General features: G+C 36.3%; 1 protein-coding gene across 1 annotated transcript; it reads right to left on the minus strand.

Moving 5' to 3' along the window:
- Positions 1-1,542: 1,542 nt before the first annotated feature.
- On the minus strand, positions 1,543-25,458 carry LOC148837973 (MOB kinase activator 1B). Its single transcript, XM_088911812.1, has 6 exons — positions 25,261-25,458; positions 11,949-12,115; positions 7,514-7,607; positions 6,800-6,933; positions 4,813-4,976; positions 1,543-4,507 (listed from the first exon to the last, which is right to left on the minus strand). The coding sequence occupies exons 1-6, from the start codon at positions 25,272-25,274 to the stop codon at positions 4,430-4,432; spliced, it is 651 nt and encodes a 216-aa protein (XP_088767938.1). The 5' UTR covers positions 25,275-25,458; the 3' UTR covers positions 1,543-4,429.
- Positions 25,459-25,813: the final 355 nt, after the last annotated feature.

The raw sequence follows: 25,813 nt of genomic DNA on the forward strand, positions 1-25,813 counted from the left end.
GCACTGACTCATGATTCATGCAGTCAACCTCGATGGAAGTCTAGGAGACATCATAGATTTAGGATGCCAAAGTTTTTTTGAAGTAACCTAAACTAATGGTTGTGTGATCAAAAAATGCTTTTTCTGATTGTCCATTTGGATAACACTTTATGTCCTCTTCCTTGTAGGGTAGCAACCATTGCATTAGACTTGCACCTCTATGGACACCACAGTCACAAGTGAGAAATCCTCTAGACTAGTTTTATCATTCAGATATTAAATCCACTATTTTGTGTGTACTGAAAAAGAAAATGAAACTATTTCAAGTACATTATACACAAGTTCTAAAAAACCTTAAAATACATTCACAGTGTGCTTTCATCAATGAAATATTTGTCGGCCCATTTAAAATATTAGTCATTAACAGCTGCTGTACTGTACATACTCCTGCAATTAGCCTAATTGAAGAAAAACACGTATTAAAATTATTTTGCTTTGTTTGAAGTAATACTTCCTCTGTCTCCGTCTTCTTCTATCTTCTTTTAATTTAGAAGAGTCCATTACTCCATTAAAGTCCATTAAAGGAAGGATAAGTAATTCTTTGTAGAAAAGCACGGAAATTAAAAGAAAGTTAAAACCTGGAAGAACCATTTTTTTCATGTGTCGTCCTATTTTTTACCCTCTTATTGGAGGGAATTAAAATCTATACGTGCCAAACGTTTATAATTACATCATATTTTTGTAGGTGAGGAAAAACAGCTAGTACTTTTTCCTGATTTCAACCAACGGTAGAAAACATTCTGAGGTGATTATTGTTATGAAAGACTTTTATGGATGCAGTGGTCACCAGTATTACATCAATTTGAAGTTTTATGGATCTTTCAACAATGTATAGTGGTAATCTGTCCAGATGCACACAACAGAAATGTGTGCTACCCACCCAGAATAAGCTTTCAGTGGAAAGTACCCTAGAGAGAAAGGGGTATCCCGTTTTCTAAGAGAGAGTTCACTGTGTGATAATTTGCAACTTAATCTTCAGCTATCACACGCTCATTTAAAATAGCCCTTCTTCACTCCCATCACAAGCCCTTCATCCAAGTGAGCCCTAAACCCTGAGGAAATAAAAAATGCTCTAATGGAAAGGTTTCTTATTAGAAAAATATTTATTAGGAAGCATGTTTAATCTGCTTGAAATGTCAGCATTTTGCAAGGAAACCAATTAGTTAAGGTGTAAATTTTTAATCTACGCATTAGAATCTGGCAGCATTGGGGAGTAACGGTTAGGGCTCTAGATTCACATCTAGGTGGTGGGTCCAGATTGTGGTAGGGCACTGTTGTCACACTCTTGGGCACACAACTTTATTTAGATTGCTTCAGTAAAGTGCCCTGCTTTACAAGAGGCTTTGGACAGAAGTGTCAAATAAACAAATTTAAACAGAATCCAAAGAGTAAACTCTGCAAAAGGACTAAAATCTTCAATGACTGTTAGGAGCTCCTTTGTTTAGTTATTGGCGAGAGCACACATATTTGATTTTCAAAGTCTTTAAAATAACACAATAACGGTTTGGTCAAAGGTAGCTTTTATTGTCCTTATAAACAGCATTCATCATACCACAAAATCCTATAATTTTAATATCTTAAATCCCACCACATAACACAGTCTGTGTACATTATTTACAACCTTCTCCGCATAAATGTGTTGTATATAACAACTAAAAAATTAATTTCACATGGGCATTTTTACAAATCAGCACAAATCTGCCTGAATCTCTTTTTCAAGAGCAGAAAACAGTTGGCACAGGTACTTTACAGTATGTCAGTCCAAACAGCATTATATAATGAACTCTTCAGTTTCTTCCCAACACATTTCATTAAACATTAATGAAACAAATCTTAGATCGCATATTATTATTTTCAAAATAAACGTGTCACTTATTCTTTTTACTTAAACCCCTTAAAAATTTTAAAATGGACACCTATGAATAAATCTATGCCCAATGTTTAACTGAGCTCTGATGTAGTAGTGTGTGATTTTCTGCATATGCTACAACATATGTAGTTTTGTGGAACAGTCAGCATTCCTTAACTTTAGCTAAATTGGACCTCCAGAAAATGCTTTAAAATAAAAGCAATAATATAAAAAACTTAAGTGCAAAACATAAATAAGAATACTAATAATTATAACAGTAATAAACTAAAGCAAGTACTTCGGATGACCAGTTTTACAGTGAATGAGTTAAATGCAATTTACTGTAGTCTGCACCTTACAATGAAAGATAACGTGGAAGTCCTTTGAGTGACCTATTACTCTCTATTTTAATTCAGTTTTAAGTAGTCTGTGTATCAGGTTTACTATGGAGTTAAAAGAAATGTCGTATTATCTGAATAACTGTAAAACTACAACAAACTTTCATTTAACTACACAAAATGCTTTAAAAAATCCCAAATATGTAATTTTTCCCTCAGGCAACATCCTTTTAACTATTACCACCATAGTCCTTGAAAATGCAGGCAGCTGGTGTCCTCTAACATGCAACAATGCATTTCTGGATGAATAACTCTGAATATCTGTATATACGCCTTTTGAAAAAAGAACATCACCACACTCCAGCCAAAGGTTAATATTCATACCTAAAATTAAGCTAATTCTGAAGTTTTAAGTGCTACAAGGATGTATATGCAAATACTTATCTAGTGCAATGGAAAGCACATTAGATTGCATAGTAAACTACAGCTCAAATACAATTTGAAAGTCCCTCACAAGCCCTCCCTTTACTTCAGGACTTTGGCTCAGCTATTGCTCACAGTGAATCACTATACTTAAATGCTGTAACAAAATTCTGTCCATAGACTGATAAAAAGGTCTGCAAGTCTGGCACTTTGTGGGGAAAAAACTGGGGCATCCTGAGGGGATACATTGAGGAAGGCATTTAATTTCAAGTTATCAAAGATGCTGAAGTACATCCTAATCTACCACTGATTTCAAATTCAATTCCATTGAATAGGTTCTCTGAACCTGAGGGTGTGTACTTCAAACCATTTAGAAAATTCACTGTCTTTTACCAGTGCTCTTATGCTGCCACTGGACAATGGTACTAGAGCTATTCACAGTGTTGGACATTTAACTGCCCAGTGTGAGGTACTACAAATCATTTACTAGACAGTTAAAATGAGTAACAGCACAAAACCTTTTCTGTGAGATTTTTTTAAAATTTGGTTCCATTGTAGAGACTCCTTTGTTGACTATTATAGCAAAATAGTTCAATAGAAGTTGTTAGTTGTGTTCAAAGCAGAATAAAAAGCAGAGAAAAAGAAAACAGTGTTGAAAAAGGTATAAACATCATTTGGCTTGAAAAGCAGTCACACCAGCCTTTCTGATTCATCCCAAGTGAATCAGCTTTTTCATTTTTCTAGCTGTTTAATTAAAATCTTAATGTGAAGGTAATTAGGTGAAGACAAAGCGATCCATTAAATTGGGAAAATAAGTAAAAAACAGCAATACCCACATAAGGATTACATGGTACCATGGCTGGTGTATTCGTAAACCAATCTGTTCTGTGCCTTTTATACTGAACTATCCTTTTCAGCTAACCTCTCACACTCCATGTTTTACAGTTTTAACAGAGAAACTGTCACTAAGACCTAAGATTTACCAAATTCTCCATAGCCGAAACTACTATAACGTTGCCCTGGACCAGTAGCTAGCATCATCTTCTTTTGTCTAAGGTCTTATTCACTGCCTGTAGTGTGGCACAATAAACTGACAAGTGCTATGTTTCCAAAAAGGAGGTTTTTCAAAAATGTACACACATATACTCTGTAAATTGTTCAATATACAACTTTCATTATACAACGCCAGAGTTCAGCATAGCTATTCATAAGTTATTATTTTTTAAAAGTCTCAAACAAAACAAAATGAAAGCATATATCCTGAACGCCTTCGTAGTGTACCATCAGGAAGGTCAATGGAAGTACCTTTGAGTGTGTGAAGATTTTCTGCACAAAGACAGATCTCATCAAGCAAGCATAGGTAAATAAATTCATTAAATAAAGTCTAGAGCACTGATTTTAATTGCATTTTGTCAGTCATTTAAATGTACTGTAATTGCAGCTGTTTTCAGCAGGACTGTACCTACATATCTGTGAACCTGATTAGGCACTTGAATAAGACATGAGCTCTGTTTAGGGATTTACTTCAGAGTTACACTGGTGATATGTGAAACATTAACCCACCAGTAATGTAAATGTGTACGATGTTAAAGTCACTGCCCCAAGTAACATTTGCCAACAATCTGCTAAGCATCAAAGTCTGTCTTAGTTCTACAGCACTAAGAAACATCCCCCTAATCCTTATCACATAATGTAGTACATAAAATGAAGCGAGTTGTCTGTACAGAAAAAAAGAAACTGGAGAAACTGTGAAAATAAAACAGAGCTGGCATATCCCCATTTATCTGTCCTTGGAAGTCAGCTTTTCAATCAGTTCCTGAAGGGGAGCAAGTTCTTTTCTATCTATCAGGTTGAACTCCTAAAAAAAAAACAGAAGAACAATTTCAAGTACTGAAACTATTTAAATCATCTTTCTACTCTATAGCACTCTTTTTTTAGTGTTTTTTTTTATTTGAACTCACAAATGCATTTTTGACAAGATTTTGTCTTCAAGTGGTACAAAACCCTTCCAGTCTTTGAATCTTTTATTACGCTGATTTTAATCACAAAAGTGAAAAACAACTCCATACTTTGCATGCTTATTTTTAATATATGTTTCAAGACAAATCCAATAAACCTCTGAACCTCTGTGGCCAATCACATCTGTGCAAAGGATTCATTTACCTGAACGAAGAAAATAAAATGCTTGAACGATGTATTAAGGTGAGCCTCTTCTTGTAGCTGAATTACAGCATCAAAGTGCTGGTGGTATATATGGGCATACACCCGAAACAGACGCTTCAAGATGGTCTTTGCCACAGACATGAAATTCTTTGGAAAGGGAACACCTAAAATAAGAAGTTTACAATGAAACACACAGGGGAAAGTTGAACCACCACATTCTGGAATTACACTGCAGAACCTTGTAATGTTTAAATAATGAGCAATTTAAAATATGGGTAGGGCGGCACGGTGGGAACTGTAACTAGGAAATGATGACGCTCTGGCTAGAGAATGGTATCACAATGCACAGTAGACAATCAAAAAAGCACAACAGGCAGAAGAAGAAAAGGAACATGACAGAATTTTAAATTCCAGTCAAGCTTGGAACAGACACACACAAAATTGTTGATACTGAGTCAGTGCAGTGTAATTTGAAAAGAGCATCTGCTGTTTCTGCAATAAAATTTTATGTAGATATCCAAACGCGAATGAGTCTGCTACAGCAGGGATGGAACGTACTAATCGTGTTTGACAAGGGGTGGTCCATGCAAGGCTACAATCCAGTAGGTTTCATGGGTCATCCATAAATGATCCATTTCTAAACATGTGGAGCATTTTTGACTTCTGAAGCTGATTACTTGTTCCATTAAAAGAGAACTGCAGTCCCAATTTCTCAGACCCATTATTAAATCTCGGTAACAAAATAAACTAATCAATGGTACAGAATAAATTTACAAATTAAGTACAAAATAGTTAACTTTGTGAAAGTACTGTAAGTCATGTTGTCGTAAAATTCTGGTCTCGCCACGGGTAAGAGCAAGAGTTCACGAGAATTGCAACGTGAAGCGGCCATTCCTGCTCACTAGTCACTGTAATGAATGACTTTCGGCAATGGCTAATGCAATGGATGTACGAGTGCATAAGTACAGGTTGTGCAGCAGACATTTCACCGTAGAAATCTTCCAACATGATCTTCATGCAGAGCTGACAAGTAAGGTCCATTTATTGGCAAAACCATTGGGAGCCATATTTCTATTGGATCAAAAAAAATGTGTTCTGCCTGCTTGTTTACAATGTAATAAGGCTGCTTTACGTCACCTGATGTTTTGTTGTCTCATTCTGAATCGCGAAATATGTGCATACCTGGAAATTCCATCTATTTGTCCTTCTGATGTGAATTGGAGGTTTTACAAGTGTACATTTGACTTTTATTGTGGTTTGAAATGCACCCGTTAATGCTGATTCTAATCCCGAAATATGAATATATTTTTGCATTTTCCCTTTAAGCAGACAGCTCGATTGAAATGGAAATATTAACACCCTGTAGATCTCAGGACCACAGCTGGCAATTCTTGACTTAATTGAATCAATCAGCTTACAATGTTGATCAAAACCAATGTGTGCTCCCATTCTGTACAAACTGATTATTGAAGGATGAGATACACCCATGATTTACAGTAGACATTCACTGCATAATCCTGGAATAGTGGGACATAATCCAAGATGAGCTTGTTTTTAAGAGGTCTTTTATTACAACTGTTTTTGCAAGTTATTCTATTTTTATAATTATTCATTATATAGAATAAACTATTTTAAGAATGTTTTGTAACCGCAAATGATCCTTTGAAGACATCACGTAAAGTGCTAATTTAACACATTTTCTGTTAGTTGTCATGACTTTGAGCTGTATTCTTTTTGTCAGGTTATCACGTATCACTATATGCCACTTAAAATAAAGGAATCTGCCAAATACAAATACAAAATCCTTATGGATATCAGGCATATTTCTAGAAACACAATATCATTTCCATAAGCGTTAAAATTAAACAACATTAAAACAAGCCAAAACTGACCTAAAAATAATAATTACTTAAGACCTACTGATACTGATACTTTATTTTTTGCAAAGTTTGGAAGAAACTACATGAAGCGGAGAAGCCTTTTGTACCTATTTTTGATGGAAAGAGTGTCTCATCATCAAGTTGGTCCTGTACCCAAGTCATTAAGTAATCAATATATTTCGGTGCAGAACATTTAATTGGCTTTTTTATATTAGTTCCATCTGCCCAATGGTACTCATACCTAAAAGAGAATAAAGCAAAAACAATAAAGTCAGACCTACATCTCAGTCAATGTTTCCCTTTGTTCTGCACTCTCTACTTGCTTATTCATTCTTCTTTTCCATATTGTTTCATAAATCAACAGCACATACAAACATTGTATCAAACAAATAATCAAAATGTGCTATAGTCAACAATTAGGTAGAAGATATATCAATTCTTAACAAGCCATTCACCTAGGCAGTTAAATAAAATAAAATAAGCAATGAACTGAGCAACCACTCAACAATATGGCTGAAATTAAATACATATACCCATCTATTATTAGGAATCTGCTTATTGCTGGTGTGGTAACTTGGAATCAATCCTAGATGCATTCGGCACAAAGCAGGACTACACCCTGGGCTCAAGAGCTAAGAGGCAAGAGCACTAATCAACATGCCACTGTGTCACCCTAAATAAATACATGCAAGTACACAAAACAGACATTCCTCTAATTAAAAATAATTTAAAATTTAAAGCTTGACAGGATGAGGGAGTTCTTCTACTTCCATGCAGAAAGGACAGCCACAAACGGAAACACAGAAAACAGATTGTCATACTTGGGTCCAGCTGACATAAGAGGGCAGCTCTCTTCCGTGCAGAAGTCAGTGATCGTCCCATACAGCATGTTGATCTGATTGAAGAAATCTACAGCTGCATAGCAGAAATAGAAAGGTAGAAATAAAGTGTTCACATGCAAAGCTGGGATATGTATTGGTACCTACATGAAAAGCATGAATTGGAAAAGAAAACTGAACTAAGCATCTTAGACTTCACAGAATTGTTCTGAAAGGACAAACACAGTTGTGTTAAATCAACTGTAAATGAAGAACTGTTTTCAAGGTAACTGGGATTTACAGTACTGTTCAAAGGTTTAAGAACACAATATTGTGCATTGGTCTTTAGTGCTGTTCCTAATTTCCCCAATATCATTGCTGTCCTGGAAAAATAACAGTGTCCACTTCTGTAATATAGGATACTACAGACACCTACTAGAGTCTACATTTATTGACAGCCCAAACAGATCCATCCTTTCAAGAAATCAGTACTTACTTAATTACTTAATGTTACTTTCTCTGAACACTGTGGCTTTCCTAAAATGTTGTAAACATGGTGAAGTGTGAGATTATGTACAATTTAAGCTATTATTCAATGCACAATAACATGATTTATCAGGCATCACACAAGCCCTCTCATATTATGAAGTATTTTTGAGCCCACAGCAACAATTACACTGCACAATGTTGTCTAAATTAGCTAACAGTTCTATTCACTCATCAGCCTTACTTATTATAATACATTATATCATATAGTCCTCTGCAATCAAGAACAAAGGATCAATTATATTTATGAATGTGGCATATTGCCACCTATTGATTTCTAAGACTGTTGTTTTCAGCCCAAAGCACTTGTTTATAAAACCATTCATCCATTTTCTAAGCACTTATTTCAACTCAAGGTAATGGAGTCAGAGCCTATTCAGGCAAGCATCAGGTGCAAGACAGGATACACCTTGGATGGGACACCAGTTCATCAAATGGCAGACACACAGACACAAACACAGACAGAGAGTTGTGGCTCTCGACAAGAGGCAGTCCAGCTCACAACCTTTTTCCATTCCAAACTATAAGACTGCCTTCGGAATTCTGCCGAGACAGTGCAGAGGTCAAAAACTGTGCTGGTTTTCCACATGAAATCCAGACAAATTGTAACCCTATTTCCCGCACAAATATTATTTTTTATTTGAATGCACATAAGACAGCAGCAGTGGGTTAATGTAACTATAATACATGTATCCCTAAGTATTTTGGAAAAATGCAGATGAATTAATGCAAATGAATCGTGCCAAAAGTTAACACAAAAATTGACTCAAATTTACGATGACTGACCTGTGTTGGCTTTATAAAACATTCATTTTTTACATTCACATGATCTATTTCAGGTGTGTTATTGGCTACTTTTGTAAAGTCCCATGAGGGCAAAATGAAAACTCAAACCCTTTTGATATCAAAAAATTGCTTGAATAACGGTCTCTCGTCCTCCTGAAACTCAGTTCCAACACTCTGTTCCTGAAAATGTGGCATTGTGTTCCCTAAGCCTCACAAAGCATGACCTTGAAGCCACGCTAGTGTCGGTAATATATCCCACGAGCAAACACTCAAAGGAAAAGGAGGGGAGGCCGGGCATCAATTTAACGCCGATTACACTGAACGAGTTCCAGTGTCACAGAGCGTGAAAAGGGAGTTGCTTTTCCATTTTTATTAAATGTCAGAAGTAAATCTTTGATGTCCAGAAAACAACCCAACATGATTAACGGACATCTTTCCAGCGCAGGAACACCATAAGTTATTATACTGGCTAATGCTGCATTATTTCTATCTTTTGGTATGTGCTTACGTAGACTCTGGGGAAATTAAGCAATAACAATGCTTTCCTGGTACTTTTTGTCTGGATCTAAATTGCCACATAGCTTAGATTCAGGGGCAAGTAGAGAGAACAAAGAAACCATGGAGGCTCTTTAGGAAATTCCGTGTTTGTCTATCTGGAAAATTTGGAAATGTGTGGTGGTTTTTGACATACCATTTAAATTGGACACTCTCAACTCTATCGACTACAAAACTACAAAGGCCCTATATTATAGACTACGAAATTGAAATTGTTGTCTACCATAGAGGCCTGCTTATGTAATAAAGTATACATTGATGCATCAAATAGAAAAGGTTATTTGAGGTTTAACACTCTACACTGTTCCAAATGTGTACCAACCACTCAAGCAGAATAATGTCTGGATCTGTCATGAAATAATTTAAGCACACCCTCAACAGTAAGCATATTCCTTTACCAGTTACACGCTCAGTATCACTGACAATACAATCAATAATATTTTAATTGGGATACTGACTCTTCTTACTTACATCCCTTTTATAAGAGACTGTTAGATTAAAAAAAATAATAAACAAAAAAGGAAAACAGCTAGGCATACTCATTAATCTCATTCTCCATTAGCATAACATCTAACATCTCTCCATACAGTCTTTTTTTGAATGCTTACATATCATCATTCAAACCATACTCAGCTGTGTCTGTAGATGGAATATTGATCTTTTTTTTTTCATGAGGTCACAAAGTTGTTTGTCCTAGGGGAATGCATCAGATAGTCTCCCTCTTTACCCTAGACTGCAAAGGACCCTCCTAATTGCCTAGGGATGTCTACAATTGGGCTTACTGAGCCCAATTCTGAGACAAGTAGAAAAGCAGAGACACCTCAGTGGTGATTTACAATAGCTCCTTCATAAAGGGCATAGGGAACTTGACTAAGTGAAAAATGGTAGAGTGGGGAGCTGTAATAGAAACAAGTAGAGGTCAATTCTATCTACAGTGAAAAAAAGAAGCAAAAACACAGTGATTCGGTTGTAAAGTACAGCACCCAGAATGCTGTTTTTTTTACCTTTTAGTAAAAGGTTTTCCATGAGCTGTTTTTGGGAATTGACCTCTACTTGCTCCTAAGTGAAAATGAGCCTGACAAGTTTAGGCTACATCCAGCACTTTCATTTCCACTGTTTTACACAAATTCAAAATTTATTTTAAAAAGGGAGCAGTGATTGAAAAAAATATCCAGAGTATTGGAATAAAATGATACTGAAAAAATCAGAGCTGCTGACACACACTTTTTTTATTGCATATTTTGTCAAATTCGTGCCATTTTGTCATCTTTTTTACAGGAGTAGAAACTGTGGATTTAATACTTATGACACCACTGTGTACATACAGTTGTCTGATATTGCCTATATAGTATTTTCATTATTGCACTGCAATATGTTTTCAAGTCTAATTTTTAAACTGCTTATTCTCTATTGTAATCGGCTAGTACTGTACATACATGAGAGCAAATACTGAGGTTTTTGAGACTGGAAGCAAAGACAATTATACATTTTAATATAAAATGTAGTTATATTATAGCAGTTAATGATCATTTTGCTGCCTGTTACTCTACAAACCCAATGTTCTAGGGCAGAGGTCTCAAACACCATTCCTGGAAAATCGCAGTGTCTTTTGTTCCACCACAGCTCTCAGTTACAGTACATACTCTAGTTGTGCTAATCATTAAATGAACTGAATCACTGTAATGCTTCTAACCTGGCCCCAAGTTGATTTGTTGGTAACAGTACCCTTACTGAAGTAAATACTTTGAATAATCAACAGTTATTAAGACATTAAAAAAATTCCATACATGTTCAAGAAAATAATAAGCCTATTTGACTGCTAAGGTTGGAACAAAAATCAGAAGACACTAAGCCCTCCAGGACCTGAGTTTGACACCTCTGTTCTGTTCTGTTACTAACATTTCAACAATTAGTATAATTAGTAGAAACCAGGGATACTCATCTTGTAGCCCTTCCAAACTAAGCCATTTATGAAATTCACTCCAACCAGGTCTATATTTATTCAATTGGCCATCAGGAGGATATATATAAGAATTAGCAAGGTGTTGGGACTGGACTGAAAGGGCCACATGTTAAGTAGCAGTGATTTAAACTGCCCTGTACAGCCTCTGTTTGCAAACAGTCTACTGTCATTGTCTAACCTCTGGACAATGATAATTTCAGTTTTGGAATGGTCGCATTAAAAAGCTTTTGGCCAACTGTGAAACGACTGTATTCATTTCTGTTTGGTGATGACATCCTATTAATCATGACAAAGATTTTGTTCTCTTTCAGTAAGCACTACCTTCCCACATCATTCTTCAGCCAGTGGCACTAAATCCAAGGAAAAAAGAAAACTATGCCGGTGATCTGCAAGACATTTCTTTCCAAAGTACACAGATCTGTACACATACTCTGCAGAGACTGGTCCTATTTTTAAGAGGATGCAATACTTTGTCAAGATAACTGCCAATTTTATACCGATTTAAGAGTGTGCACAATTCATGCATTCACCTCCAATTACTTTCAGTGAATGTTTTTTGTTCCAGTTGTTGCTGGCCTGCACACTTACTGTTCACTGCCACCCACTCATTCAAGTCTTCCCCTTCGGGCAGCATGACAGCCATGCAAAGGTTTCCACTTCCCAGAGTGGCTTCGGCATGTTTCAGGAGTTCATACTGGTGGGAGCCCTCAGGAATATTTTTCTTCGGCTTAAACGTCTTCGATGAGCGACTTCCGCTGTGAGCAAGAGCAACAAGAAAATGAAATTATCAGAACACATTTTTGTAGGAAAGCAAAGCAAGGCATGGAAAAACTGGATACACCGTTATTGTTCGAGGGTACCTGATGGCATGAAGGGTAGTATACATTGTTTATAGGTATTAGATGACATGAAGCTCTATAAATATTAATGAATTCAGAGGAAATTTCAAATGCTTTGACATCAATAAAAATGGTTAATTGGTATCACAGATTGAATACTTAAAAGCACATCTATCACCCCTAGGGAGATGCAAGCCCTCCAACTACAATGTCCAGCAGCACAAGCCATTGGATTTGGATTTGTGTGAAAATACAAACAAACCCTAGGAAACCATAAAGTACAACAAACTATTTTTTTCACATTTTAATATCAGCGAAACATCCAATGCTTGTTAAAATAACAGCACTATTAAAATCTGCCTACATAACTGTAACTTATGTCATCTGAAATCAGATTTAGGATCATCATTTGCTTTAAAGTACAACTCTGAATTGTTGACATCAAAGTTTCAGAGTGACAGACAAATGGGATATTCTTCCCATATTTGCCTACAGCAGAAGCACCTCTACTTTAATTTGAGAACATACACTGAAAACATAAAGACCTTTAATCAAATGTTTGTGCATACAATCCTACTATAAATGTTCTGGATTTTAAAATGACCTTATATTAAGCAATATGCCTTATACAGTATTGACAAAACACACCTTTAAGATAAGTAGTAGGGCATGAAGTACTAGTATGAAATTTGTTTTAATATATATGATTTATTATAATATAATATTATAATTTATGTATTATAATAATTCAACTTTATAACACTTTCAAACCCAGTATTTAGTGCCTAAGCTATATTTCATAACCCAACCAGTGAAAGATGGTACCATTAGGTTAAAGTTTACTTTGAGCTAAAAAAATATTAAGGGTAACTGCAGGCAACAAAATTCTTGTTTCAGAATTCACATTTTCGTTTGAATGGCAACAAATTACCTAAACGAAAGAAACTTGATGAAGTTTATAGCCCTGGAGGGTAAACTTTCTACTGAGAAACCGAGTCAGAGGTTTTTTGCTTGGCTTGTGAAAACACACTTCCCTGTGCTGACTTGCAGAAGATTCCCCTCATATTCCAACATGCATATAAAAACTCTCGCGCCATTTGAGTGTCAACAGAAATGAAGGTGATGATTCACCGACTTCTGCTCTGGAAGCTGAAGTTGCAACAGGCACAAAATAAAATAATTTCCAACTGAAATGAATTTACCTGGTGGCATCCCAAAAACACAGTAATACAAACTGTACTAAAATCTATTTGAGTAATTTACACCTTCTGATTAAAACAAGTGAATGTCCAGACAGTGCTGTTTATTTCATTTTAACAAAAAAAACTGAAACATTAAAATAAAAAAAAATCTGGTTTAAACTGCTAAAAGGCATCACTGATATACATACAGTACACGACAGATAGTTAAAATGCTCTTAAATACAACATTCTACAGAGACAGAGGTACAGTATACCATTTTCTAAACAAAATGACGAACTCTATCCAATTTACCTACAAGACACATTCATTAAGTATTTGACACATTATATGGTTTTCACTTGGGGTGCTTATATTGGTGTGATGCAGATCTTTTATGACAGTTAATGGTTTAGCAGTTTTCCTTCTGTAATAGCTGTACAGCATATATCACCCAGTCTAGTCCTGGAATGTCAACATGTTGGATTTTCATTTAATTTAATTAAGCTAAATTAAATGAGCTATTTACTTAAGGCCTCAATCCAACTGAAAGTCATCTCACACCAGTCCTTTTCAACTCTCATTCCAACTCCATTTCCACCACAAAATCAGATGACAATTTCAAACTACATCAAAAATATCAAAGCTCTCGTCCTTAAAGCAACCTGATAAATGATTGAGAACATGTCTGGTTACGTTAATTACTTCAATAATGTGTCCAACTAAGTAACCTGGTAATCAACTGGAATGAAAATCTGAAGGTACTGAGGTTCATCATACTCGATCTTGGGGTTCCCTGTTCTGCTGCTGTATAACTCTGTAAGGATTCAGAAGCTCTTTCAACAGAATTACTGCCATAACTAATTTTTGCGGTATAGTCGTGCACAGACGTTACAAATAAAAGATCAATAAAAATGTACCTTATATACAGATAAAACACATCCTCTAGATAAATGTGTATATACTGTAAATGTATCCAATACCTTCTACCCCAGAGTCTTTTCTGTGGGGGCAGTCTTGAACATGATGAAGCATTGCTAATTTTGGAGGTGATAAGTTCACATTGTACACTGTAAAACAAATCTCATTACCGTATTAGTATGCTTGATAATTTGAAGCATGTTTATCTCAGCCTTGTGAGAAGATCACATTGTAGCATCCAATCAGATAAATAGGCCTTCAAGGACAGCCCCACCACATGCAGTCATTTTAAAGAATGCAGTGCTGTTAGCAAGGGATGTGTTTCTTCTCCCACTGGCAAAGGAGCTGTATTATGGGACTGTGGATCCTGTGACATGTTAAAACACAAGTGGCTCACAGGTGGGCAGGCCTCAGGACTCTGCCCACACTTCCTCATTTTCTCCTATGTATGGCCATGGGGTTGGTAGCTGTGAGCCATTAGCCGAGAAGTAAAAAAAAAAACAAATCCATCCATTTTCTTCTAATTACTGGAGCTATCCCAGCAAGCAACGAGCCCAAGGTCTGGCCATTTTCTCAGTACACTCTGGAGGGGATGCCAGTCCATCACAGGGCAATCACACAGACACAAACACAGTCACCAGGGCCAATTTTCCCAGAAACCCAGAAACCAGAAACCTGGGGCCCCAGTGTAGTGAGGCATGGTGATTCTAAATTTGTATATAAAAAGCTTCTGAAGGCTGCAGCAGCTCCCCTTTGGTATACAGGCCATGAAGATATTTCCAAATATAAATGCTAAGAAATAAAATCAGCGTCAGGCCAGATCCTCACAAACAACACTGGGACAAATCAATTTGGAGAGCGCTGCAAATCATGGCCCAAGAGACAGACATGGCTTTTGAATGAAAGGGAGCAGGAAAAACATTCAAAATAACCTGATTAAGGTACAGGTTTATTACCCACACAATGCAATGTTGTTTTAATTTGGGATCTTGAAATGGCAGCAGTGTGCCAGACTCACTGGAGGATGTGGGTTAAAATACCAGGTGGAGTACTAATGTTTTACCCTTGAGCAAGACACTTCTGTACAAGAAGAATTAAAAAGATTAATTAGAAAGGAATGAAGAAAAATATTCAATCCTGAACAAAAACTATTCTTTTATATTTGCTCAGCACTGTACCACCCATAACCCATCCTGCAGGTACATCAGGCAGCTCAAGTCAGAGCTTGACCAGGGTTTAAACTAACATATCAAAATCTACTCTGAACTTTTTATTCAAATATGCTGTCTAACACACTAAAAACACACAGATAAAAATTATTTCTGATCCTAAAGAAATTTCTGTCCATACAAATATCAGTTAGTGTAACTGATCTCAGTCTGGCCATTTCCTGAGTAAATCATAAAAAATCTTTATTCTACACTTTGCTCGTCATTTTTTTTTAACAATAAATAAAATTAACTCACTCATTTGTCCTCAGATACAATAAAAAGTTCCTATTTTTTTGCAAACAAAGAGTAACTACAGAAAATTAATATATAGTTTTTAATAAAAATGTGAACAAAACATTTTTACAATTTCCATTTCTCCTGAAGCAATGAATTGGATGAGAAGTCTGAAAATAAGATTTGGGCTATTGATAGGTGCTCTCTTGTATTACACTTGGCTTATTTATTTGCCATATTCACATATATAGTTCTATAGGTACTGATGTAACTTCTATAAAATGCAGACAATCCTAACAAAATAAAAACTGGCATTTATTAACCACTTAATACAGACTACCCCGGTTTAGCAATTTCGTTTTTTTTAAACGAATCTCCCCTTTTCATTTTCAAAGTCTTGAGTATACAAATGTTTTATCTTGTTTCCCCATTTATCATCAGAGTGCACGTCTTCAAGCTTTTACTGGTATTATGCATCAAAGGCCTGAAATCACGGCAACACTTAAAAGATTTCTATATGGCTGTGGCCTGCTTTTTCATTCAAACCAGAAAGCTGATAAAACAATTGGACAAATGCACAACACTTGCACAACCACATTAGTGCAGCTGAAGAAATGTATGTATGATAAGCATTTGAAGAGATTTTTCAATTCTGGGTACACATACTGCATTAACAATATCTGAAGTTATTAACAAGGACATGCACGTTCTTCTAAGGAAACTCAAGAGGATTCTCAGTGCAAACTAAGATTAAATTCAGTGTTTCTTGAAACACAGATTCTATGCATCTGTGTTTCAAAAACAGAACCTCATTGTGTGTGATATTCCACTTTGGAATTGCGTGACCTGGCCTACCTAAATTCCCTCTTAACTCAATTCATGAAGTAATTTCTAATTTCTCTGCCTGACCCTTCTGTGTAATGGGGCTGTTAGAATATTTTTCTATCCCTCAGAACAGCGATTAAAATGACAATCTAAGCATAATAACCACAGTTCTGTTCTAAAGCTGCATTCGCAACTAACAATGAAATAACAGAAAAATGCAGATCTGAGCTGTTCAAAGGCACTTGTCCATCAGAGTTCATGGAGTTGTGAAAAATGTAGCAAGTGCCAGGTCTTCAGGATTTACTGTCACACCCAGATGAGAGAAAGGAGTTTTCTTCAGAGTGTGAAGATGAAGCTAAGCATTCAAGGAGCATTACTGTAGCTGATGGGCATTAGTCTTTTCATTTAAGTGGTGAATTTCTGCCATACCTGCCATTCCAAACTGGAATAAGAACAACAACAAGACTTTGCAAAGGACTCCTTTAATGTGTGCTTCACTAAACACAAGAACGTCAGGAACATGGTTTTATCATATTTTATTTTTCATTTTGAAATCAAATCAGATGGCTTTACATAAACTCAAAACCGAAGAACTTGCTGACTTTTTATGTGGGCTTTTCCAAAGGTTCTTTTATTCCAGGTCCCAACCCAAGGCTTTGCGTTTCCCTAGCAACATCTGAATTCACCTACATCATTGCTGACGATTACACAGGGCCTCAAAAACAATTAGCTTGGCCACACATTTTAAGCAGCTGTCATGCATAAAAAGAACTTATGCTCTACATATTGTGAACACATTAAATGGTCTCTTCTTTTACTTATTGATCCTTTCAATATACTGGTCATATGTAATGCTGTAATGCTCCTGTGATAGATCTCCCACAGTTGCAAAGAGGCAAGCTCCTGTCCTAAATTTGTAAACAACTTCGAAAGCTTATTTCTTTAGAAGGTAGTTTATAGGACCAATGTTAGGTACAGAATGTAGGATAGATTAAATTAAAACAGTCTAGAGCACAAAAAAAATACTCAGCCTTCAAACCAATCGGGCAAAAAGCCTAATTCAGTTTTAACAGTTCTAAAATGGAAGGTTACAAGAACAAAATGAAACATGTGTCCTGTAAAATTAAAACTGATAATTCTGACATCAGACAATTTCCTAGCCTTCTGGAACAGTGACTTTTGAACAGCATACCATATACTGTACAACCACTACCCTTGGTAACAGCTGGTACTTGGAAAAAACCTTACTCACACCAGCACTGAAACATCAAATATGCCCACTAAACAGCAGGTTTGATGAGTCATAAAAAAAAACTGTGAGAAACGGGGAATAATGCTTTTCATTTTGCAATGTACAGACCAACGATGAGCCAGAGCTTACCTTCACGAAAAAGATTCCCCTCCAAAAAAACCTTTATAAAGGACACAGAAGATATTCCCACAATCAGTTACAATTGCATACAGGTATGAATTTATCAACTTGTAGGAATAAGCATTGAAACAAAAAAATCCATGTCCTATTCATCAGAGTTGCAATGCCAAACATACTTTCTTTAAAGAGAAAGAACAATGCACTTCCATATACAGCATAAGCAAAGAAAGAAGGAAAACAAAGAGTAAATAAAACAAATATGAACTATACTAAAAAATGACAGTGCAACTGAAAATACTATTAAAATATCTGGTCATGTCCTGCTGGTAAAAGAAAAAAAATGCATAATTAGAAATGTATACCCATTAGAAATGTTCACAAACACCTAAGGTAGAGTGGTCCCCAATCCTGAGCCTGGAGTGCCAGTATACAGTGGTGTGAAAAAGTGTTTGCCCCCTTCCTGATTTCTTATTTTTTTGCATGTTTGTCACACTGAAATGTTTCAGATCATCAAACAAATTGAAATATTAGACAAAGATAACACAAGGAAACACAAAATGCAGTTTTTAAATGAAGGTTTTTATTATTAAGGGAAAAAAAAACTCCAAACCTACATGGCCCTGTGTGAAAAAGTGATTGCCCCCTAAACCTAATAACTGGTTGGGCCACCCTTAGCAGCAACAACTGCAATCAAGCGTTTGCGATAACTGGCAATGAGTCTTTTACAGCGCTGTGGAGGAATTTTGGCCCACTCATCTTTGCAGAATTGTTGTAATTCAGCCACATTGGAGGGTTTTCGAGCCTTAACCACTTTTTTAAGGTCATGCCACAACATCTCAATCGTATTCAGGTCAGGACTTTGACTAGGCCACTCCAAAGTCTTCATTTTGTTTTTCTTAAGCCATTCAGAGGTGGACTTGCTGGTGTGTTTTGGATCATTGTCCTGCTGCAGAACCCAAGTGCGCTTCAGCTTGAGGTCACGAACAGATGGCCGGACATTCTCCTTCAGGATTTTTTGGTAGACAGCAGAACTCTTGGTTCCATTTACCACAGCAAGTCTTCCAGGTCCTGAAGCAGCAAAACAGCCCCAGACCATCACACTACCACCACCGTATTTTACTGTTGGTATGATGTTCCTTTTCTGAAATGCTGTGTTACTTTTACGCCAGATGTAATGGGACACACACCTTCCAAAAAGTTCAACTTTTGTCTTGTCAGTCCACAGAGTATTTTCCCAAAAGTCTTGGGGATCATCAAGATGTTTTCTGGCAAAACTGAGATGAGCCTTTATGTTCTTTTTGCTCAGCAGTGGTTTTCATCTTGGAACTCTGCCATGCAGGCCATTTTTGCCCAGTCTCTTTCTTATGGTGGAGTCATGAACACTGACCTTAACTGAGGCAAGTGAAGCCTGCAGTTCTTTGGATGTTGTTGTTGGGTTTTTTCTGACCTCTTGGATGAGTCGTCGCTGCGCTCTTGGGGTAATTTTGGTCGGCCGGCCACTCCTGGGAAGGTTCACCACTGTTCCATGTTTTCGCCATTTGTGGATAATGGCCCTCACTGTGGTTCGCTGGAGTCCCAAAGCTTTAGAAATGGCTTTATAACCTTTTCCAGACTGATAAATCTCAATTACTCTGTTTCTCATTTGTTCCTGAATTTGTTTGCATCGCAGCATGATGTCTAGCTTTTGAGGATCTTTTGGTCTACTTCACTTTGTCAGGCAGGTCCTATTTAAGTGATTTCTTGATTGAGAACAGGTGTGGCAGTAATCAGGCCTGGGTGTGGCTAGAGAAATTGAACTCAGCTTTCCAAAGATGTGATAAACCACAGTTGATTTATGTTTTAACAGGGGGGGCAATCACTTTTTCACACAGGGCTATGTAGGTTTGGATTTTTTTTCCCTTAATAATAAAAACCTTCATTTAAAAACTGCATTTTGTGTTTACTTGTGTTATCTTTGTCTAATATTTCAATTTGTTTGATGATCTGAAACATTTCAGTGTGACAAACATGCAAAAAAATAAGAAATCAGGAAGGGGGCAAACACTTTTTCACACCACTGTATCTGCAAGTATATCTATAAGTGTCAAAGAGCTAAGAGGAAGTGTAGATGGTCCAAATAAGCTAATATAAAGCCGATTAAGGTGATTAAGAGCTCCGCTGGACTGAAAATCTGTAGATACACAAGCCCTAGGACCTGAGAGCCAAGGCAAAGAGTTAAATGGGGGATGTAAATTGAAGGAGAAGCCTTTTTCTGTTGTTCAGATGAAGCTGATGCAAATGATGGGGATTTCTGTAGTAGAAGCCACAACATGACTGAATTGTTTCTGCTGTGTGCTGAATGTGGGTATGTAGAGGAATGACACTAATTGCTGTGAATGTTTGCTCCATTTTTTTTACTTTTTTGAACTTGTATATCCTTAGCAAAAAGCCACCACCACCTCTTCTAAGAGTGATTATAAGTGGAATTGATGCCATCCAACAATAAAATAAGAAATTCAGATTTATTCTCACATTTCTAGGCAGGTGTTACAGAATCAGTTTTTTGGCTGTTTCCTGTGGGTTTTATTGTAACAAATGCTTCTAATACAGTTTTCTTGTTTACTGCACTGCTGTGAGAAAATGTGCAGTTCAGTAATATCCTCAGGAAAGGTCCATCCTTCTGGATACAAAATAATCCTTCTTGCTCCGTTTCTTCACTATCTGAGCATTGTGTACTTAGAACAACTGCTTCATGGCAGCAAAATAAATACTTAATTTTTCACCATCTGTCTGGTCTGCTCTCTACTTTATATTAGAATGTTTAGGAAGTATGACTGGATATTCAAACAGGACACTATGGAATCATAATTTAGAAAAAAACGCTATGTCAAATCTGTTCTCTGTGTAAGTATATTACACTGCATCTTAACATGGCAGAGCTGAACAACACTTTTAATGTTTGTCATTAACATGAAATGTTGTCAGTGATGGGCTGATTCCTTTTTATAAATTAAGCTGTTTAAAAAAAATATCTAAGAGTTCACTGCAAAACATGTGAAAAGTCAATTCAGTTACTTAAAATTTTAAATAAAAGCCATTTTCTTTGTTACACCAAGCATTTTTTTTTGCTCAGATTCTGTACATTAGCAGTATTTTAGAGAGTAAATCAATTACAATATTTTCCAAAAAGCAAAAATAAGGTTTCATTTCATCAGGCATCAGTGCCATTTCCTACTTGGAGAAGTCTGAAAGGGTGGAACATTTAAGCAGTGATAAGAGGTCAGAAGCTACTGTGAGTCAGAAATTGAACAACACAAATCTTTTGAAAGGGGAACTGAACAACTGACTAAGAAATAATGTAGAACACTCTAGCGAGCTGTTACTTGTTTCCTGTTGAGGTTCATGAAACATCAGATTTTTAATATTTCTTCTGCCCAAAATGCAAAATCTGGACTAAAAATTTTTACAAATACAGAAAATAAGACAAATATTTAACATTTTAGATATTTGAAAATGTATAATGTTGGATGAGCTGCTATGATGTTGTATGACACTGGAAGGACTGTATTTTACTTCTCTTAAATTGTTACATATTAATTTTATTGCAAATACTATTCATTTATTCATATATCCTTCCATTACGGCAAATCACACAGAGTCAGTTCCTACCATTTCAACCTTACTGTGTCATGGGACAAACACATTCAGACATGATAACAGAGCCTAGAAGAAATTTCCTACATGAAGAGAAAAGAAAAACATCTAGGAAAGGAGAAAGCGGCTGATTTCACCTCATTTGTTTCATGCATATCAACCTTATACATTTTAGTTGCATTTAAGATGCATATCAACCTTATACCTGTACATTTTGTGTGGGTATCACAAAGTTAAAATGAAGGAAAATAGAGAAACACTAAATAAAAGAAATTGAGTACCACATCCCAATATACTCAGGAAAATTCAATAAAATATTAGTCTTGTTTATATATGTTAAAATACATATTCTGCTTTCTGATTTCTTTCTATGTTTTGGAACTATGTTCTAAGAAAAATGAAGACTGACTTACTGCATACTAGATTATCGATATACTGAAATATAACTAGAGCAAGGTGACTGTTTAACAGATATCTCCAGTCAAACAAAATCCTTTCAGTGTCAGCATGCTAGAAATATAAATCTTTATTTTGGAGATGCCTTCAAAACTGAAAACAGAGACATCTGACATGAACCTCCCAAGAAATTAATTTTGCCAAACTAAAAGGCCTACATAAAAATGACTTATTATCATGCAAGACTGTTATTTTTCCAAACCCAACCATGTGTCAACAGCAAGAAGTCTCTGCTGACACTGGGGCAGCAAATAAGCGCTGAGACTTTTCCTGGAGATTTTCAGTGTGACTTATCAGAATTCTGCTATAATTTCTACTACTGTGCTTCCTGATGCTGCGAGATTTTTCATAGGATCACTATGGGAATTCAAGACACTATCTCGTTTTTGTTCTCACTTGATAATTTAATTATACAATTAACCTAATTATTACCTCAGACTTGTACTATATATAGTATCTAAAAGATGCTCAAAAGTTGTAGTCTTGCAGAAATACAGCATTCAGGAATGCTGTGGCTGGAAGGTTGCCGGTTCAAATCCCGCAGCCGGCAGAGGAATCCTACTCCTTTGGGCCCTTAACCCCAACTTCTCCAGGGGCGCTGTACAATGGCTCATCCTGCGCTCTGACCCCAGGCTTCTCTCCCCGTCTGTGTCTCATGGAGAGCAAGCTGGGGTATGTGAAAAGACTAATTCCTAATGCAAGAAATTGTGTAGTGCTAATAAAGTGATCTTATCTTATCTTAAATTTGGGTAAGGATTACTCATTGACATTTCAATAACAGTATAGTTAACTAAAACACCTTGGAATGTGATCAGAAGTATCGAAATTCTGCAGTTAATTATTCAGACCAATTATGTTACCAAGAGCTCAGATGGAACGAAAACAAAACCAGAACAGAAACCAGAATCCATTAGACCCAGCCCTCCAGGAAGCCCTTGTTCTAGGGGCTGGTTTCACACACCATGTTAAGCTATATTCCTAGACTGGCTTCAAAAGATTGTTAATTAGATAACTGTTAGGGCTTGTCAGCTGATTGTATTTAAAGAGTGGAGAGAACTCCTGATTTTATCTCTGCTAAATCACTAATCTGAACATTTCACCATTAATTAGACGAGCCTTGCTTGCAATTCCTTGTTATCCTTAGGTTATCCAAGATAACCTGGCATTGTGCATGCACCGGCAAACGTTTAGCAAAACCCAACTTCGAGCAATTCGCTAGAGCTTTAGTCTACCCAAGCATAGGTTCCCAATATAAATATTATTTCTGACAGATGACAACTTTCGATCATCTTTCAGATACCGTTTAGAAATACAGTACACAGTACAGCAGGGAATACAGTAAGAGGTTCATCAAGAATGAGTATCTTTTATTTTTTAATCAAGGAAATTTTGCATAGTTATCATTTCTAAGCTCTCCCTTACGACAGAACGCATTATATAACTCCAGAAGATGCAAGTGGAAACTTTGTGGAGCTACTTTTTTAACCAAAACGGGTAATGTCTAGAACAAACCACCCAGCCATGTTGCTAAAGCAGATACTTCAACTTTTAAAAAGAAATAGCAGACCACGATCCTCAGATCAAATAGTTACTCGGACCCAAATGAGCAAGAAACTGAATGGCCTCTCTTATACTCTTACGTAATTACAAGAATAATGTTACGTGGATGAGTAGTCTCTCATTTGCTCTTCATTGTCTTTAGTTACATGTACAGTACAACCACAAAGAAACGCACCATCTGGATGATAAGAATGAATGAACACTAGTTAATAAAATACTGCACGTTCATAAGCATTTTGCTGCCGAGTTGAGCAAATTTAGTTTTTCTTTAACCAAATCTCGCTATGTTTACACAATACAGAACTAGTTACTAGATTTGTTGGACTGTTGGAGACATAGAGAAGAAACTTTAAAAAAAAAACCCAGTCAGGGCATTTTTGTTTAGAGAAGATAATAACTAAATTATAACTAGGCCAGAAAAATGCGTAGTACATTAGTAATTGCTAGATTTACTGCAAAACCAATCACAGTAGAGGTATTAGGCTAAACCTTAATTCCACATGTACTTCTATAATCCACAAAACAAAGCCGTAGACACGATTTGCATAGATAGATATTTAAAAACGCTAGTAATACAACTTCTCCAGCTATATAATCTCTAAACACTTAAGTACAGCATTTTAGCTCATTTCAAAACCGACTTGTCAGAAGGTACACTTACATATCTATATCTCTGTGACCTCGGTATTATTCATTCAGCTCAGATAGTCAATGCACTGGAAAGCTAGCCAATGATAATTTTGAGGTCGTCCAACAGAAATCTCCGATAAAATAGTAACGCACACAATCAGAAAACGGGCATATACCTGGTTCTTGGGAAAACACATACTGTATATACAGATTGAAACACTTCGTTAAAACAGTACTTGATTACAACACTGTTCTGTAATGAAACAAGCGTTCAGACGAGCAATGCTGGCCTACTACAGCTTGAATTACTAAATCACAGTACTATGGCTCACGAAATGTGCAGATGTGACTTTATATGACAAGAAAACGCCAGAGATTTTTTGCAGCTATAAAATTGTTCATCCAGATTTGTGCTTTTTAGCTGAATGTTCGAAGTCACTGTCTCTTTGTATCAATCTAGTATATATTAATAGTTACTGGATTGACTGCATGCAGAGCCATAGACTCGGTTTCACATTGTCCAAGATTAGTCTAGAAACAGCAAAAAGTAATAAACACTGCATAACGTAATACTGATGACATGTATCACCTTAAGACTACACTGATGTTTTAGCGATACCCTACCATCATTTACATGTACTGTAAATACGGCGACTTGCTTGATGCGGTTGACTGAAAAAAACATGTCAACGCCACCATCTACTTTGTCACATTTATAACTAGAGCAGTCGAGGTTTAAAAACGTAATGTATTGTACCGGCTACACTCAATGACAGCGTGCAACTGTAGCAGTACTTAAAATCCATCGTCCACCCCTTAGTTATGTAAAATAATCGCCCAGTGCAGTAATATCAAGTGATTCCGTTTTACTTCAAACAGCAGATTACCCACTTCTGCATCGCAAAAGTAACACCTCGGTTGAGTTTTAACCTTTCGAAAAAGACCTTAGCTGATATGAAGCAGATCTGCAGTACCATGCAGTACCGAACCTTCCAAAAGCAAGTTGATCACAGGCACGCACACAAAAAACATATACTCACAACAAAAAGCTCATTTCTCTTTGCGAAAGAAGCTCTGCAAAAAAGAAAAAACTCGAGGACAATTGGACTCCAAAATGCTATTAAATTAAATATCAGTGTATCCCAATCCAATTAATAATACAGGACACAATCGGCAGCTCTTCCCTTTTCCTTGTTCTAGAATCCGAAGCCAAACTTCTTCTTCCTCTGCGAAGTCTCAGCGTCTGGTACCAGCGCCTCGCGAGAGCGAGCTGTGCTGTGCTGACAATGCGAGATTGAGAGATCAGTGGAAAAAAACCAAGACTCATGTGTTAAAAAATAAACGAGAAAGTCGATTTATTGAAAACCAAAAACGTCAAGTTTTAAAAATATTTCGCTATATAAAAACGTTCACTTCCATAATTAATACATTCTAATGTTGCTTTAACTGGGTATGAGCCAGATAACGAAATTGCACATGTGTAAATGATGCATGTTTTAATTTATGGAACTTCGTTCTCTTCGGAGTTCAATGTAATGCTCCTTAATATGAAAGATAATTTTTAAGTGAAATATACTTTTATGTGTATAACTC

The sequence above is a fragment of the Atractosteus spatula genome, chromosome 3, assembly GCF_055471065.1.
Source record: "Atractosteus spatula isolate fAtrSpa1 chromosome 3, fAtrSpa1.hap1, whole genome shotgun sequence".
In the NCBI taxonomy this organism is placed as follows: Eukaryota; Metazoa; Chordata; class Actinopteri; order Semionotiformes; family Lepisosteidae; genus Atractosteus; species Atractosteus spatula.